The sequence below is a fragment of the Talpa occidentalis genome, unplaced genomic scaffold (genome assembly GCF_014898055.3).
Source record: "Talpa occidentalis isolate TD23 unplaced genomic scaffold, MPIMG_talOcc4v2.1 talOcc4.6, whole genome shotgun sequence".
In the NCBI taxonomy this organism is placed as follows: domain Eukaryota; kingdom Metazoa; phylum Chordata; class Mammalia; order Eulipotyphla; family Talpidae; genus Talpa; species Talpa occidentalis.
This window is the reverse complement of record NW_023604972.1, coordinates 121,112,776-121,130,392: the sequence shown is the minus strand read 5'-3', so window position 1 is coordinate 121,130,392 and position 17,617 is coordinate 121,112,776. Positions and strand designations below refer to the sequence as shown.

At 35.6% G+C, this 17,617-nt stretch overlaps 1 protein-coding gene across 8 annotated transcripts in view; it reads right to left on the bottom strand.

Moving 5' to 3' along the window:
• CPLANE1 (ciliogenesis and planar polarity effector complex subunit 1) overlaps positions 1-17,617 on the bottom strand; it is a 96,368-nt gene that overhangs the window by 59,248 nt on the left and 19,503 nt on the right. For all 8 annotated transcript variants that reach the window (XM_054688344.1, XM_054688348.1, XM_054688346.1 and 5 more), the window contains 11 exons: positions 15,934-16,162; positions 14,748-14,887; positions 13,704-13,921; positions 11,402-11,566; positions 10,329-10,467; positions 8,120-8,229; positions 7,807-7,965; positions 7,582-7,690; positions 6,262-6,562; positions 3,639-4,548; positions 45-193 (listed from right to left, as the gene is read on the bottom strand). In XM_054688344.1, coding sequence (XP_054544319.1) covers positions 45-193; positions 3,639-4,548; positions 6,262-6,562; positions 7,582-7,690; positions 7,807-7,965; positions 8,120-8,229; positions 10,329-10,467; positions 11,402-11,566; positions 13,704-13,921; positions 14,748-14,887; positions 15,934-16,162 — 2,629 coding nt within the window. The remainder of the gene's footprint in view (positions 1-44; positions 194-3,638; positions 4,549-6,261; positions 6,563-7,581; positions 7,691-7,806; positions 7,966-8,119; positions 8,230-10,328; positions 10,468-11,401; positions 11,567-13,703; positions 13,922-14,747; positions 14,888-15,933; positions 16,163-17,617) is intronic.

The following is a 17,617-nucleotide window of genomic DNA, read 5'->3' as shown; positions in this document are numbered from 1 at the left end:
TGAGGTATCATTCACTGAAAATGAAGATATAACCAGGAACTTACTTCAAGATACTTGGACGAGACTCATTTTCATCATTTCTTTCCTCAGTACCACCTTGAGAGGATACTGATACAAAACAGCCAGTATCTATTTTGCTCTCAGTCTTAATGTTGGGTGCACTCTGAAACCCAGTGTAATGATTCTCTAGCACCTAAAATAAACAATTTATAATATTTAGTATTCACTATTATATGTCTTATTTTTTTTTTTTTTAGATTGATTGATTTATTTATACAAGCACTGGGTACAGTCAGAAGCGGGGAAGGGTGAGAGAATTCGCCAGAGCCAGAGCGGGGAGCAGAGCAGGCAGAAGGACTGAAGTACACTGCTGAGGGGAGCAGCGGGCGGCAGGAGAGGTCTGCGTGCCATGTGGGACCCTCCTCTGGTGGCTGGGGAGCAGCCAGGAATTGAACCAGCGCTGCAGAGGCTGCGGGCAGTTTTGCAACCCAGCGCTCAACTGCTGCCACTGGGGAGTCCCTGTCTTACTTTTCATTATGATTTTATAATAAAATTTTCTACAGAACTTCTTTTTGACTCTCTTATTTACCAAGTATTTATTGTGATTCTTCACTCAATATTTGATGCTGAAGCAATGATCAAGTCTTTATTCCACATGGGGAAAAGCAAACCTGACTACCTGAATAGTATACAGAAGGAATCAGCCTTACAAAGTGGTGAGGGGTATCACCAATGTTTTTATGCCATGAGAGAATAGCAATAAAAATGTACAAGTGCTTTCATTTCTTTCTCTTTGCTACTATTAAAACATTAAGTAATTATTTCAAAATTACATAATAGGCAAAAGTATATATAGCTAAAACAAGGGATGTATCTCTTGTCTGTTAATTAAAAATTTAGTTATGCACCATCTAGAAACACAGACTTCAGTGCCAACATCACAATATAAACTACCTATAGGATAACAGAAATCGATATTTTTTAAAAAGGGAAAAACCTAAAGAAACACCTACCACACACATACCTTTCAATAGAATTTACTATTTACAATAAAGACACTTTAAAATAGAACAAATTTAGAACAGGAAAGTGTGCAGCAGTAAAGTGTGGAGCAAGATGGTAACCCAGGAGGCTCCAGAGCTCTCCAGCTCCCATATACTCAAAAAATATTACAGGGCCTCCCTGTGGTGCAAGCACCACACTATGAAGCAACCCGCAGCCTCTGCAACACGAGTTCGATACCTGGCTGGCCAGAGAGAACCCACATGGCACAGCAGACCGCTCATGTAGCGCCCGCTGCTCCCCTCAGCAGTGTAGTTCAGTCAGTCTGCCTGTTCTGTTCCCCACTCCGTCTCTGGTGAATCCTCTCACCCCCCACATCTCTGGCCTGTACCCCAGTTCTTGTATGTATCAATAAATAAATCTTTAAAAAAAAATTCGACAAACAGAGAAATTATTGCTGAAATAAATCCAGAAACCAGCTGAGCACCTCCTACACATCAGGTGAATGAGAAAATATCCAAATCAATACAGGTTGAAAAGGTTGAGATACACACATGGCATAAATTCCACCTCTGGCAGAGAGCCCTGAAAGAGAGCAAGAACTCCCAACTTCCAGCTTCTCCCTAAGGAGTGAAGTATTTGGACCCAACATTTAGCATCCCAACTTTTAAGACTTCCAGGGATCAACCCCCAAACCTTCTATCTCTGAAAGTAAACAAGGCTGCATCTAGCAACACTCACAATACCACAGCAAGTAAAGAAGCTGGCTGGTGAATGAGGCTTATCTACCACACAAAACTGTTCTATACAGGCTGGGAGATAAGGCTGTTTTATCTCATACACAGAAGGCATTACAAAAAGTCAAGGAAATGAAGAAATAGAGGAATACATTCCAAACAAATAATGTCTTTAGAAAAAGATTTTAATGAAATAGAGAGGAGTGATTTATCTGATAAATAACAATCACAAAAGATGCTCACTGAGGTTTGGGGAACAACTCATGAACAAAAAGAATTTTAACAGACACAAACATTTTAAGAGTACCAAATAGAAATCACAGAGATGAAAAACATAACAGCTGAACTGAAGAGCACAATATAAGGATCCAACAGAAGACGATTTCAAACAGAAGAAATGACCAGCAAACTCTAATCAGAGCAGCAAAAAGACAAAAGGATGAAAAAATTGAAATTAGCTTAAAGGATTTATGGGACATCATCAAGTGGACCAATATATTCCTAACAGAGGTCCCAGAAGGAAGAGGGAGAGAAAAAAGGACAAAAAGTGTATTCAATAAAATAACAGACGAAAACTTCCCTAAGCTGGGGGGAGATATGGGCATCCATATACAGAGAGCCCAGAGTCTCCAAAAAGATAAATCCAAAAAGACTAAAAACAATATACACTATAATTACTGTCTGAAGTTAAAGAGAAGGAAAAAGCAAAAGAAAAGCAAGTTGCTATCTGAGAATCTGTCAATGGATAAATGAATAAAGAGATTACACACACACACACACACACACGGAGGAATATTATTCAACCTTAAAAAGGAAGAAAATCCTGTAGTTTATAACAATTAGGATAAACATGGAGGGTATGACACTAAGTGAAATAAGCCTGACAGAGAAAGACAAATACTGCACAATATCACTTCCACAATATGTGGAATCTTAAAGGTGATTCCATAGAGAGTAGAAAAGTGATTGCCAGAGGGGTGGGGAAAATGGAGAGGTTGGTAAAAGGGGACGAACTATCAATTATAAGTTATTCTGTCAATAACTCAGATAACAGTTATTCTGTCAATAACTCAGAATTATAAATTCTGAGACTAATACTTTGTAACATGGTACCTTATAGTTGATATCACGTTATTATACAAGTGAAATTTGCTTTAAAAAAATTTGCTGAAAAAATCTAACAACTGTATTTTCTAGTTTAAAATACTATTAGTGGAAAAAATGCCAGAAGACCTTAAATGTACTCACACACATAAAAAAGCCACATATATGGGGTAATGGATGGGAATCTTTTCTTAACAGCAAATCATCACATTGTAATCTTTAATTTTGTCAACTGTACCTCAATAAAAATAAAAAATTTAGATCTTAAGGAATTTTTCAAATTTTTTTTAAAAAGTGCAAGTTCTAACTACATTATATAAAGAAAGTAAATTTATTTTCTAAGAAATTCATCTTCATTTTGTTTTTAGTTATCAAATAGAAACCAACTACCCTACCAACACCCATTTGTATGAGTTTGATTCTGTGACACCTTCTGGCCAGAGAGTAAAAGGAAAATGATCCCCTGATGCATATGATGAAATACCAGTAATAAGAACTGTCTAGTTCCTCTTCATCAGATCCAAAATTTGAAACCTCATGAGAAATATAACATTATTTGTAATAGCATTTAAAATTATCTTTTCTCTTTTTTATAAACCTTAAAGTCTCTATGAAAGCACTTTTACCATAATTATTAAGAATTAAAGAAACCATTTGAGTAAAAACAAAAATGTGACACAGATTATAATCAATATTGCTATTAACTTTTGGTTATTTAGTGATCTGGTAATAATTAAAACTACATATAGTTTTATTCTAAAGTGAGACCTCTTAATAAACAATTCAAGTAGTTACCTCAGTAATGGCATTTTTTGACTTATATGTAGCAAAGTAGGGTTGTTCCAAAAGCCACAGTGATGTAAGAATGGCAGTAGTAGACGTCTTTACACGAATAACAGGACTGTACTCAGAGTTTGACTCAGCGAGACCAGGATCACAGAGCAGTCTTCTATCAGCCCATCTTATCATCCACTCCAGCAGCCTCCTGATACTGCCAAAATTTTCATTTAGTGCTAGGGGAAGATCTTCTTGAGGGTTAATATCATTGCACTCAATTGCTTTGAAAATATATCTTCTACTTTTAATGGATTTGGGAGTCCAAAAGATATGGTTTGACAATTTCTGGATTAAAGGTTTCTCTGAACTGTCGTCTTGTATTCTGTAAATTGACTTTTGTTTTAAACCAAACAATCCTCTTTGCCCTTCATTTTTATTGACTTCATTCAAAGGTTTCTCCACAGAAGATCTGAACCCTGGATTCAACAGCACTGAAGCTGAAGGTGCCTGGCTTTCAGATTTTTCAGACATGTGTGACTCAGGAGCAACAACAAAGCAAGATCCAGCTCTAAACACATTCTGGCCTTTGGCTTTGCCCTGACGTCGTTTTAATGTCGTATGTACATCAAACAGCAGAGAATTAAGCTCATGTTCTCTAAGATGTTCAGAGAAACTGGTTAGAAATGGAATGCTAGGTTCCTTGGAACTAAGTAAGTCTCTTTCAAGAACATAGCTCAAGAAGAGCTCAAGAAATTTAATGTATTCGTCATCATCCCTTTCAAATTCCCAAATACCTATTACTGGAAGTCCATTTTGTAATAACTTTTCATGGTCTTCTTTTTTTTCAGTGTCTTTTTTCTGATTACTTACTTTCTTTTTTCCATTGGGCTTACAAGTCAATGTTAGTTCCATGTTATCTGAGGCATTTCTACAGCAAAACAAAGTTGAAAAAGACAAAATTAAAGATCATTTAATCATTAAAACAGATCTCAGGATTGATAAGGAAAATCTCTTCACGGAGTAAGTCACATATCTCTTGTATCTCAATCTCTTATCTTTCAAATGAAGGCTTTGGACTAAAGGATCTTAAGTGTTCACTAGTATTGAACATTCTGAGTCCAAAAAATGCGACACAGTAATATCAAAAGGGAAAACTATGTATTAATAAAAAGACTAAAATACAGTCACAGAAATTTCAGTGTAAAAGACATGAATTTTTTTTCTGGGGAAAAAAGGTTCTGTAATAGATCAGAATTTAGGAATACACAGCCAATAAAAATTCGCACCTTAGTTTAGGGTTTTTTTCTCTTTTTTGTTTGCCCTCATGCCCTCAGCTGTCCATGTAAAATGTGCAACAATAAAGGTAAACTCATGCCATTTTCAGTGCCTTGGATGGAGCGGGAAGGGATAATACTAAGTGAAATAAGTCAGGAGGAGAAAGATAAATAATGGATGGTGTCACTAATATTTGCAATATAGAAAAACCAAATTACGAACCGGGTAAAGAAAAACTCAAAAACTAGCCCTTGGAAACTGACTATAGACCAGAAGCATTCAGAGGGGGGAGGGAGGAAGGGGTAACAACAAAGAAAGAAGAAAGCACAATGGACTATGGTGGTAGAAAAGGGGTGATTTGGTGGTGGGTACCCTAGAGTGGTAATGCCTATGGGGAGGATACTAATTTACCACAATTAAAATAACAAGTTAATAAAAAATAAATATATGCAAACATGCTCAAGGCTAAAAGTAAAATAATGTGTTTTTTTTAATTAAAAAAAATGTGCAATATCAAGAATGCCCTCAGGATTATTTATTACATGAAAGTTGGGAATTTTTGCTAAATACCTTCTATTGCTAATAAACCTGCTGGGCAGGCATCCTAACGATCAACCATAATTACTTTTAAATCTACCGCACTTCAACATGTTCTTTAGACCAAAATACAGAACTTTAACTTACTCAAGAGAAGTAACAGTTCCTGGGCAGAAGTCACTATGTCTCACTGTATTAAAAAATGTACAACTAGCAGTCTGTAAGATATTCCTGTGCTAAAACTGAAGCTATGTGGCAGAACAAGAATATCACTAATAATATGGTTAAATATAGTTTAAGCAGATGTTTGAAGTAGATGGAATTACTTCATGTAAGCACGGTTATGACTGATTATATTTTCAGTCATGAGGACTGCAACTGCATTGCAGATACTGAAATTATATAGAAAAAATCCTGCTTAGACAGAGCAATAGGTTAAAATGATAAGTAATAATTTCTCAACAACTTATGGACAGGCTTCAAATTTGAATGTGCAATTTCTTCCCTGGAGGCCCTTCAAAGTAACATACCTACCCCAAGAATCCTAAATCATTTAAAAGAACTAAAAATCCTTTGGTGAACTCTATAATTTTATCTACTCATTTGATTATACTACCAGGTGGAAAAAATATTTCAGATATGAATAACACTGAAAACAGAGTTTTCAAATGTAATTTCATTTTTATGCTCCTAATATCCTTGTGAGTGGGGCAGGGAACACTCACCACTCACACTGTTAACACAATCAGCTCATCGGTTGTATAAAACCAATGAAAATTTATTTTCCCAAAAGTAGGAAGTGATTTCGATTAGAAGATCTCAACTGTACCTTTGATATAAATGTATTCTATATTTTTCTTCAACTGACAGAGCTTCAGAGAAGGTATCTGCTGTATCCGCATCACTGTAAACCAGAGAATTGCCCAGTTCTGTGAGTGTGCTCCTGCTCAAACTAGTCCCCAGAGAAAACCTGTCAAAACCTGGAACCTCAGCTGGTTTTTCTTCTTCAATTGGCTCCCATATATTCATCTCAAAAGAGCCTATATTCCTCTTCACACGTTTTAGGGCTTTTACCCTCACTTTGTGGAGTGTATGAATGATAACGGACATCATTTCTTCATTTTGGGGACCTAGGAAGAAAATAACAAAATCTTTATAATTCATTAAAATATTTTCAGTCAATACAAAGAAAACCCAATTCTGATCCTTGCTGGGGATACAAAATCTAGTTGATACCAAGGTTTATTTCCAATATTTTTTATGTTGTGCTTTCTTTGTACTGTTAAAAAGGTGACGGTCCATGTCATAAAGAAAAGCTGCAGAAACAAAAGAAGTTCCATTAAAAAACAACAAAAGGAACAGAACCTAAACTCAAAAACATGTGTCCTGGAAAATGGAAAATTAAGAAGTCATTTAATTATTTAAAATATCAGGACATAAAAACAATCAAACAAAACAAACACAAACCCTTGGACTCTGACAACAAAATGGTGGTTACCAGAGTGTGATGACTGGACATCAGATGGTGGGTATGATGTGAAATAATTTAAAATAAAGACTGAGGTGTCCATGTTTCTTTAGCTAAAATTATATTTATGTTCTGTCAGTCACCACTCGAAGTAGAAAAATTAATTTATTAGTCTTTAAATTCTTTCTGATTTTTAAGTATATATATTTTCTTTCTATTGAGGTAACATTAGTTTACAACACAGCATAAGTTTCAAGTGTAGAGTTTTGCTCAACTCAGCAACTTTATGTTTCACATTACTAACTCACACTCATGACACAAAGTCAGTTTTGTGCGATTCCAAACCAACAGATTAGTGCTTCTATCTCCAAGGAACAGCCGAAATTGCATAGAAACAGTACTAGAAAGTAAGTGCCTTCAAATCTAACAGAATCTTCAGTAATTTATCAGATATATAAAAAATGACATGACTGTGAAATTGAGGCTACTAGGGTTTGGGTGTGGAATATGGAGGGAGGGAGGCCCAATGGTCTATGGAGAAGGACAATGTGTGCTTCTGTCTGGTGGTGGGTGTGATGTGGGAACATACACATGAAGGGGTGGGGGCTATTACCCTAAATCAGATATAATACTGTAAGCCAATGTTACCTCAGTTAAAAAAATTTAAATAACATAGTATACCTTTCACAACACAGTGTCTGAGTCTCTGCTGGAGAGAGTGATATTTTTCTCTTAGTGGAACCCGTATGTCCTCAGGATTGGGAAATGCTTTCACAAAAATTTCTGCTACCTTCAGAAAAGTTAAGAAATGAATTCTATGATCAACATCATTCTTAATCAAAATAAAGCAAAAGTCCTGTAAAGTCTGATTCTGACTTAGTTTATTTCTACCTGCAATTATATTACCTTTCTGATTGGTGGCAGTTCTCCAATAAGGCTCAAAATTAGATCCTGAATAAGTTCTTCAATATTAGAAAAACGAGAGAAGGGTAGCATTCTATAAGCCCATTCTATGGCACTGAGACAATGCTCAACCATACAAGAATCAAACTCCACTTCAATGTCCTAAATGGATATTTGAAAAAAAAAAAATCATCTAAATGGATATGCCAGAATTAACTCAAGAGAAAATTCTGTTACAAACAATAAAATCTTCTATCAGGCAATACTTTCCCCAATAATGCTTATTTATTTTTCTCATTCTTGTACAGGTAAATACCTTTTTCCCCTCCACATTTTCTCTTGCTTTCTGATACTGCCTGCAACTATAGGATAACTTATCACGGATATGCAGCATCCAACACAAAGCACAAAGTTCTCTGAAGCAACCTAAAAGCAAGAAAAAAAGTATGAAAGAAAATCGTATAAATATCTACATTAATAGTATCACTTCAAATTCTACTGGGTGTTTTTAAAAATAAACCTTTATTTTGTTGATTAATAAAGAAACGTGCTGATTATAAACACCATCGATAAAGTCATGAATATCCTCCCAGAATTTTTATGCACATTATTCTAAATTATGCATTTAATTGAACAAAAATATTGAAAACATTTTTATAGAATAACTATTTACTAGTAGTTCACGTGCTTTTATAAAACGTGACCAATCAAGTAACACCCCTCTTCTCTAGTCTATAGTTCTAAGGTTAACAGGACCTTTCCTTGTGGAAAACTGAATAGTCATTGATTTAAGCCTTTTTTTTCCCAAATCAGCCTTATTTTCACAGTCAACTGATTTTCATGTTTATAGTCAGTATTTTCATTTTTCTTAGAAAACATAAATTTTTAATTTTTTTTAATTTTTTTTAATAGAGGCATGTTTTATTTATTTACTTGTTTGTTTGTTTGTTTATACATGCACTGGGTACAGTCAGAAGCGCGGGAGGGTGAGAGAATTCACCAGAGCCAGAGCATGGAGCAGAGCAGGCAGAAGGACAGAAGTACACTGCTGAGGGGAGCAGCGGGCGGCAGGAGAGGTCTGCGCGCCATGTGGGACCCTCCTCCAGTGGCCGGGGAGCAGCCGGGGATCGAACCGGCGCCGCAGAGGCCACGGGCAGCTTCGCAACCCAGCGCTCAACCGCTGCGCCACCGGGGAGGCCTAGAAAACATAAATTTTCAAAGAACCATTACAAAGCCAGAAAGTATGGTATGACATAGAAACGGAGGTGGAAAGCCAGTCTTCACCAAAACCTATCTGTGCGGGATAAGGATGGTGGTGGGTGGTGTAAGGATGGTGCAAGGGGTGCGTAGTTGGTAAGTATTGATACATGCTAGAGGGGGGACTATCAAGATCACCTGGCATTTTCAAACTACACTCCATCCTCATAATATCAGATTCTAATAGGGTCTACCAAGGAAGCATGGTCCAATTTTTCTTTTTTTCCAGAAAGACTCCATTATTGTGGAGTATGTTTCATTGTCTCATATTTCATAGGCATGATGGGACAGAACTACGGCCAAGAATCTGAAAGAGGTCCTCCCTGGTGGCCTAGAGATTAAAGTCTCAGTGCTACCACTGCATCAGCTGAAGTGGCCTGAGTTTGATCCCCGGCCAGGGAAGTGACCTATATGACACAGCAGACCTCTCCTGTCTCGCCTGTTGCTCCCCTTAGCAGTGTATATCAGTCTGGAGATAAAGTTAGGAGTGACTGTTAAGAATTAAGATTAAGCAAAAGAGAATGGGGATGAAATTGAAAATGTCTGTTCCTTTTAAGATTCTCATGCAGATAACTAGACATAGACCATAAACAGGCAATACATTTGATAGAGAAAATACATATTAAATGTTCAACGTAAGTAGTCTAGATAAAAACATGTTACTATATAAACTATTATTTTTTTACCCATTAATCTGGAAATTGTAAAATTTGGCATACTAGTTCGAAACATATAAAATAGGTATATCCATAGATTCAGCAGCAATTCCACTTCTGAGGATCTATCTTAAGAAAATATATCAAAATAGCAAAAAGAAACGGATATGCCTGAAGCAATTCAAATATACAACAACAGAAGTAAATTACAATACATACACTAATAGAAGTCACTAAAATTAATAGATATGAAAGTTCACAAAATTGAAAAAAGCATTAAGTGGGCATATTAAGTTAGAAAAGAAGGAAACAAGATTGATGAGTGCATATTCAAAGGTTCAAGGCCTATCCAGTTAGTTACTGGCAATGTATCCTAAGAGCAATTACCAGAGAGGCATTGTTAAGTGCTAAAGTTTCAAATTTAAATAATAAAATAATGACAGTGTCATTAACTGTCACTTGTCATATAACTTAATACCATACACAAAATATACAGTATTATAAACATAAATATTAGAGAACAAACTTCGCTTTGAAGAGTGACAATATGTTAAATATATCATTGTTCATATTTAGATACATTTCTAAGCAAGCAGTTTATTTTCAACAAACCTATTGCTTTAATGGAAACTTCATCAAGCTTGTGGTCTCCAGTTGATCCAGGTCTAAAGAATGCTATACCCCCTTTACAATAATTAAGTAATGACTGAGGGAAAGGACTCAGTGAAGGAAGGGACCCTTTCATTCGGATCTGAAAATAAAGAATGATAGAATATGTTCATTGTCAGTCATATAAATCAATTTTTAATAAGGTAGGTAAGATAAGCCATACAGAATAGAAAACACAGCATAGTTCCAAAACTATGTTAAGTAAAATACCCCTAAATTAGCTTACAAATTTAACTCAAGAATTCACTAGTTTAAACTAAAAAAATAGAAAACAAGAGTTATAATCAAATTACTCTCTCTTGTCACCCAGTTTTTGCTTACAGTTATAGCTCCACTGAAGTCAGCATGTGAAGGGATGATAGTCTCAGAATCAAACTGAATCGCACATTTCAAATGATATCAAGGGGGAGACTGACTGGTGTGCTCAAAGGAAACACATAGCAAAGAACTACCTCTAATTTTCCATGCTTTTTGACCCCACAGAAATCCCCATAGGACACAGATAATATCAGGTAAAGTCCTGATTTTAAATCTTCAGTGATGGGGTGAGGGGGGGAAGTAACTGAAATCAACTGGAATTAACAGAATAGATTACACTAACAATTGCCAGGCAGAATGGGACTAATGTAATGACTCAATTTGGAGGCTTTATCTCTCAGTAGAAAGAATTAGGACTGTCCAGATTGCTTATTGTTAATAAATCTGCAATTCATGGACTTATAGGGGAATATTCCTTAGGAAAATGCCATCAACTGGAAAATATTTTTCTTATAAATTATTTTATTTTATATAATTCTTACATCATTTTTCATTTTTACATAAAGTATGCATTTTCATTTTGGTTATATTCCCCATACAATTCCCACCCACCCCCCTTATTCTGACCATAATCCCTCTTCTTCTCCCCCTGCCCCCACTGTAGTGTGATTCTGGTCTGTATCAACTGTAAAATATTAATAAATATTAGTATATTATGTTGTTTGACATAGGAAGGAAGTGGCTGAGATATTCCATACCTTCTGCATGACTTTTCTTGCCCACCTCAACTGCAAGATGTACCACTGTGCTACAGGAAAAGAACACCGAGCGGCCCGGAAAAGCAAGAGGATACGTTGAAGGATTCCAGATACTTTCTGGCGATTATCTTTTTCAGCTTTTAAAAGAAAATCATCACCATCTTCCTGATAAAAATAAAACAATTGATTTTAGTAGCTAGTAATACGGAAATTTTAAAGGTTGAAGTAAAAAATACAGATTGGTTAGTGATATTCAGTGCTTCTCAAACTAGAATGTTCCTGGAGATTTAAAAGGAAATTTTGAGGTATGGTCTTAAAAGACTTCAACTACAGCTATTTCTAGTGTCAAGGAACTACTGATCTTCCGTCATACATTATCAAGGGCTAAACTGACTCAAATCCCAAGTCTTCCCCACAACACTTAAAGCCTACCACTCTTGTTTCCACTGGTGTAATATTATAGAGAGGTTCCTTTCAAGAATGCCCTTTCCCTATTTCTACCTGGAAAAATCTTACTTGTATTTCACCATCATTGACTCAATGAAGCCATCCCACTCTGTTCTACTGTTAACACCTGACTTTCATTATAGTTTTTACCAATTTATTTTCTACTGCTTAATATGTTTCCTACTATACTGAGAATTACTCAAAAGCAAAGACCTTGCCATTTGTCTTTGCATTATCATAGTGATAGAATAAAGTCTAAAATAGGACTCAATAAATGTTTGTGAATAAACGCTATTCAAGAGAGTAGAGATTAAATTCCCAGAGAATGAATTAATGTGAGTACAGTATACATTTGCTTCCCCAATATCCACCTACCATTACTATTTCTTCCTAGTACTCAATTTTTTATGGGGTATCTGACCCTCTTCTCAACCAATATGATTCAAGAAGAGCTGATCCTACATCCTCAGCTTCAGGGAAGGTTCTAATCAACAGAACCTGCACTAAACCTAGCCACAATAACTGATTAAAGGACAGATAGTAACCTAAGTCAGTCTTGCTTGGAATGCTGGGAAAAAAATACTATTGCGTTTTTTCCCTCCTTTTCCCTCTCTCTCTGAACATGGCAGCTACTGGCAGCTATCCTGCGGTCACAAAGGGAACCAATCTTAAGCTGAAGCTGATACCTTAGAAAACAAAGTAAGAGAGAAAAAGCCCAAGTCCTTGGTAACATAGCTGAGTCATCAGGCTGCACTCCCATGGTCTTCTCAATTTTACCAGTCAATTCTGACAAATTTTCTATTACTTCCAACCCAAAGGTTCCAATTGACACTGAATCCAACCATTGGGGTAGGAGAAATCCTACCATTGAGGTTTAATAAAATCTTTTCTAAATGAAGCACTATGAAGTAACCATTCAAAACCTAATATTGGCATAGGAGATCTCAAAATGTCTAAATGTTATTTCTAATTTTTAAACCAATATATTGAAGACTGAGATGTGAGAGTAAAGAGAAATTGCTAAGAACTATCAGATTATTTATTCGTTCCATTTGTAATATTTTACATTTGAAATACCAAGTGAAATATTTTTAACCTATTAAAACACAATTCTAAACATAAGGATGTAACAAAAAGCACTAAATAAAACAAAAAGTAGACAGAAGTTGATAATTCTGAAACAGCTAAGTATAATGAAACAATACCAGAATCACTTTAAAATACTAATCAAATACTAAAATAATTAAAAAGTAAATAATTTATATTAACACTTTAAATCTTAAAACCAGTTAATCATATTAAAATTTTTCAGAGGAAAACTTCCTGAGACAAAAACAGCATTGCTACCCAATAAATAGTAAAGGAGAAAAAAATTGACATTTCTAAGAAAAATGAAAATATTTCAAAGAGCCAAAGACAAGTAAATAATAGACAAAAATAACACTGGGCTTTCAAATTTTGATATTCATTATTTTATTACCTTATACAAATGCCTATTTTTTAATTATTTGGATAATATTTATAGCTCATTTGTTATATTACTGCAACCACTTTAACATTTATTGAATACCTACTATATATGTCCTAAGGTAAAAGCTTTTACAGGGTATCTCATTTAATCCTCATAATTATGCTATGAGATATACAATCCTCATCAGTACCTACATTTTACAGGTAAAGAAACTTGATAACACTTTACCACATTGCATAAAGCTGTATAATTAGAAAACGGCAAAGCTGTGATCCAGAAGTCTGTCTTTAGAATGTGCACATTTAACTTATTATCAAGTTGAATATTTTTAAAATTGGACAAAATAAACTTTAAAATAATTAAAAGATTAAGCAGTAAGCTTACTTCACTAAGAACAGCTGGTTGAGGACAATACAAGGGAGGAGCGGGAAGATACATGCCAACTGGCACCAAGCCCCACAGTTTCTTACTGAACTCCTTGGCAGAATGTATGAGCAGCTGAAAAGTCCCTGAGACAATATCTGCATCTGCCATCACTGCTGCTGTCAGTACTTCCTGCACAGAACCAAGCAGGAGATTTGCATCTTCCTCTTCAATGGGATCTATTGAATACAAGTGGTTGAATAGTTAAAATTTAGATTATACTCATCCTATCTTGTAGGACACAATTTTCACATCTTCAAAAGCTAATCAAAAATCAATATACTAAAAAAATAAAATCAATATACTAGGGGCCTCCCTGGTGGCACAAGGGGTTGAGCACCACACTATGAGGCAATCCACAGCCTCTGCAGCACGAGTTCGATACCCGGCCTACCAGGGAGCAACCCACATGGCGCAGCAGATCTCTCCTGACTCACCCACTGCTCCCCTCAGCAGTGTATTTCAGTCAGTCTGCCTGTTCTGCTCTCCACTCTGTTTCTGGTGAATCCTCTCACCCCCTGCATCTCTGGCCTGTACCCCAGCTCTTGTATGCATAAATAAATAAATCTTTAAAAAAAAATCAATATACTAGATGACAGGTAAAATATACAAACTTTGTACAAAAATTTATTAACTATTCTGTCACTTTAAAAATAAAGGCAATGGGGCCTCCTTGGTGGCATAAGGGGTTAAGCACAGCACTATGAAGCTGTCTGCAGCCACTGCAGCATGAGTTCGATCCCCTGCCAGAGCTACCCACATGGCACAACAGACCTCTCCTGTCTCTCCCACTGCTTCCCTCAGCAGTATATTTCAGTAGATCTGCCTGTTCTGTTCCCCACTCTGTCTCTGGTGAATCCTCTCATCCTATGCACTTCTGGCCTGTACCCCAGTTCTTACATGCATAAAGAAATAAATCTTTAAAAAAATTTAAAATGAAAAAAAAAAAGCCATAAGATTTACATTAACCTGATACATCTGTCAGACCATATGTATGCAACATACCTGTAAATTGTTTGTATTTTGAGTCCATTTCATTTTTTGCTTCCAAAGAAGCTGGTTGACCTAAAAAATATTGAAGTTTTTCCTGGAAAATCTGTGCTGGAGTCACATTTAATGGTAGATCTAGACTCTTTTTCTTGGATCTGAAATCACAACAAATTAATGGAATGAAACAAATTTTTTTAAAAAGGAAATATTCACATATTAAAAGCTAAACATGAAAATTTAAGAAACAATGAAATTCATTTTATTTATTCATCTGATATTTAGAAAAGAAATATTCAAAGACATATTTAGTATTAAGAAGATTATTAAGGTTCTCCATGATTTTGGTACCAGTATATCTCACCATTCGTTTTCCCCACTGCTGCCCTAACACATGCCTCTAATCAAACTGAACCAAACCTGCTTCTTGCCATAAGTCTTTGCTCATGTCCCTATGGCTACTCAATTTGTCAAGGTCCTATCTTCCCTTTGATGTCCATCTCAAATGTTATTTCCTATGTAAAGTATCTCCTGTCCTTCCCCGACTTGATGTTATTGATCTCCCCATCCTACCACTGGACTTTTTCTTTCCACAATAGGTACACTGTAGTAATTTTTTGTCCTATTTTCTGTTAAATTGTCAATGTTTCAACATAGGAACCATGTGCCACTTCAGATTACAACCACTAAAATACCTGACACAGACTTGGTACAGAATGCTACTTAATAAATATGATGAATTACTGAATTCTTTTATATTACTGGTAATGCCAGACAGCAATACCGTAATATACAGAGATTATTTTGATTAGCTTAAACCTTAAATACTATTTGGCATAAACTTTCCCACTGCTTATAATACCTTTGAGAGTGTTACTAACAAATAAATGTTTTAACACAAATAAGCCACTGAGCTGTTCATCTAGCAGCCTCTAGCTGCATGCAGCTATTTAAATTCATATTAATTACTATTAAATCGAAAATTCAGTTCTTTGGTCTTACTAGTCACATTTCAAGTGCTCACTAGCTACATGTGGTTAGTAGCTACCTTATCAACAACACATGTAAGACATTTATATCATTGAAGAAAGTTCTACTGCACAATGCTGAACTAAGAATGCCATAAAATGTAATGGGAGAAATATAAAATACTTTATAGATGATTCTAGTATACCATTTCTTAAGTTTGCCTAAATATGCATACCTTGTGAAATTGCTATCTTGTTTACAGAACAGTTGGAGGGCCAAACCAATTGAAACAGATGTCTTCCAGTCTCCAAGTTTATGTGCCAACCACACAGCTTCTGGAATCAGGCCACCAATAAGTAATAATTCGAGGGCATATTCAACTGTCCATACATTAGAAAGATTCTGATCTCTAACAACACTGGCCACCTCAGAGTGTTGCAGAGGAATAAGTCGTAGAGACTGTTCTATAAATAAGTTAAAGAAAATGGGTATTACATTTCTCAGAATTCACTCCTGCTTAAATGGGTATGTTTATCTTCTTCAGTCAATATTTGATATATGAAATCACAACATGAAATGTATGTATAATATGGATTAAAATAATATTTAACATACACTAAAAGAGTTTAACACTGAAGAATATGTCTCACGAACATGTTATGAAGAAAATGTCAGCATTCTTAAAAATGTAACAGAACAGAGTAGAACGGACACAGAAAAGACTATCACAGTGCACCACAAAAGTAAACATACAGTTCAATGAAACTTTTTATTCAGATAATATGAATGTATATATCCACACTTAAAAGTACTGGGTCACAGCATACCAGTTTATTACTCTAACATGTGTGTCTTGAACATATTTATCAATTAATGTTATTTCTTGCTTAAAGCCCTTCAATAACTTCTTACTGCACTTACAAGATATTCAGATTCCTTACACTGACATATACTATCCGGCTCCTATCTATGTGACTTCATCTTCTATCACTTTCCACCTTATCCTCTCTGCTCTAGTCACACCTATTTTTCAGGTTCTCAAACATATCAACTTTGTTCTTGCTTTGGGACTTTTGTACAAGCTCAAGTTAGAATGCTCTCAGTCCTCAGTTGCCCATGTCTGGTTCTTTGTTGTCATTAAGAGTTCAGTTTAGGGGGCCTCCCTGGTGGTGCAAGGGGTTAAGTCTGAGTACTATGAAGCTATCTGCAGCCACTGCAGCATGAGTTCAGCCCCTGGCCAGGGAGATGACCCACATGGCGCAGCAGACCTCTCCTGTCTTGTCCGCTGTTCCCCTCAGCAGTGTATTTCAGTAGATCTGCCTGTTCTGCTCCCTGCTTTGTCTCTGGTGAATCCTCTTACCCTTCTCTACCTCTGGCCTGTACCCCAGCTCTTGTATGCATAAATAAATCAATCTTTAAACAAAAAAGTTCAGTTTAAATGTCAACTCTTTGGAGAGCGCTTACCTAAATCCCACTCTGAAACAACCACTCCACTCAATCACAATGCACTACACTCTATTTTAATACTCAACATAACAATTATCACCATTTGACATATCTTATTAATATATTCATTTCACTTCATTTTCTGTCTCAACCTATTAGATATAAAATCCATAAAAACAAATACTTTATTTCTTTTGTTCACAACAGTTAGGATAAGGTTGTTTCACACACATTTCGATCCTATTGATGAAATGATTACACAGAACAAAGTAAGTGATCCAAAGAAAACCATCAAAGTATATCATCTAAATTAAATTACATTCCAAATTAACACACACAAAATGTGTTTCCACATTTTATACAAGTGAAGGCAATAGCCCTGTGTTTTTAAACATTGAAACTTCACAAATGCCAATCTGCCCAAAATCTGATTAAGAAATGCTCATTCAATTAAAAACAAATCTAAGCAATTG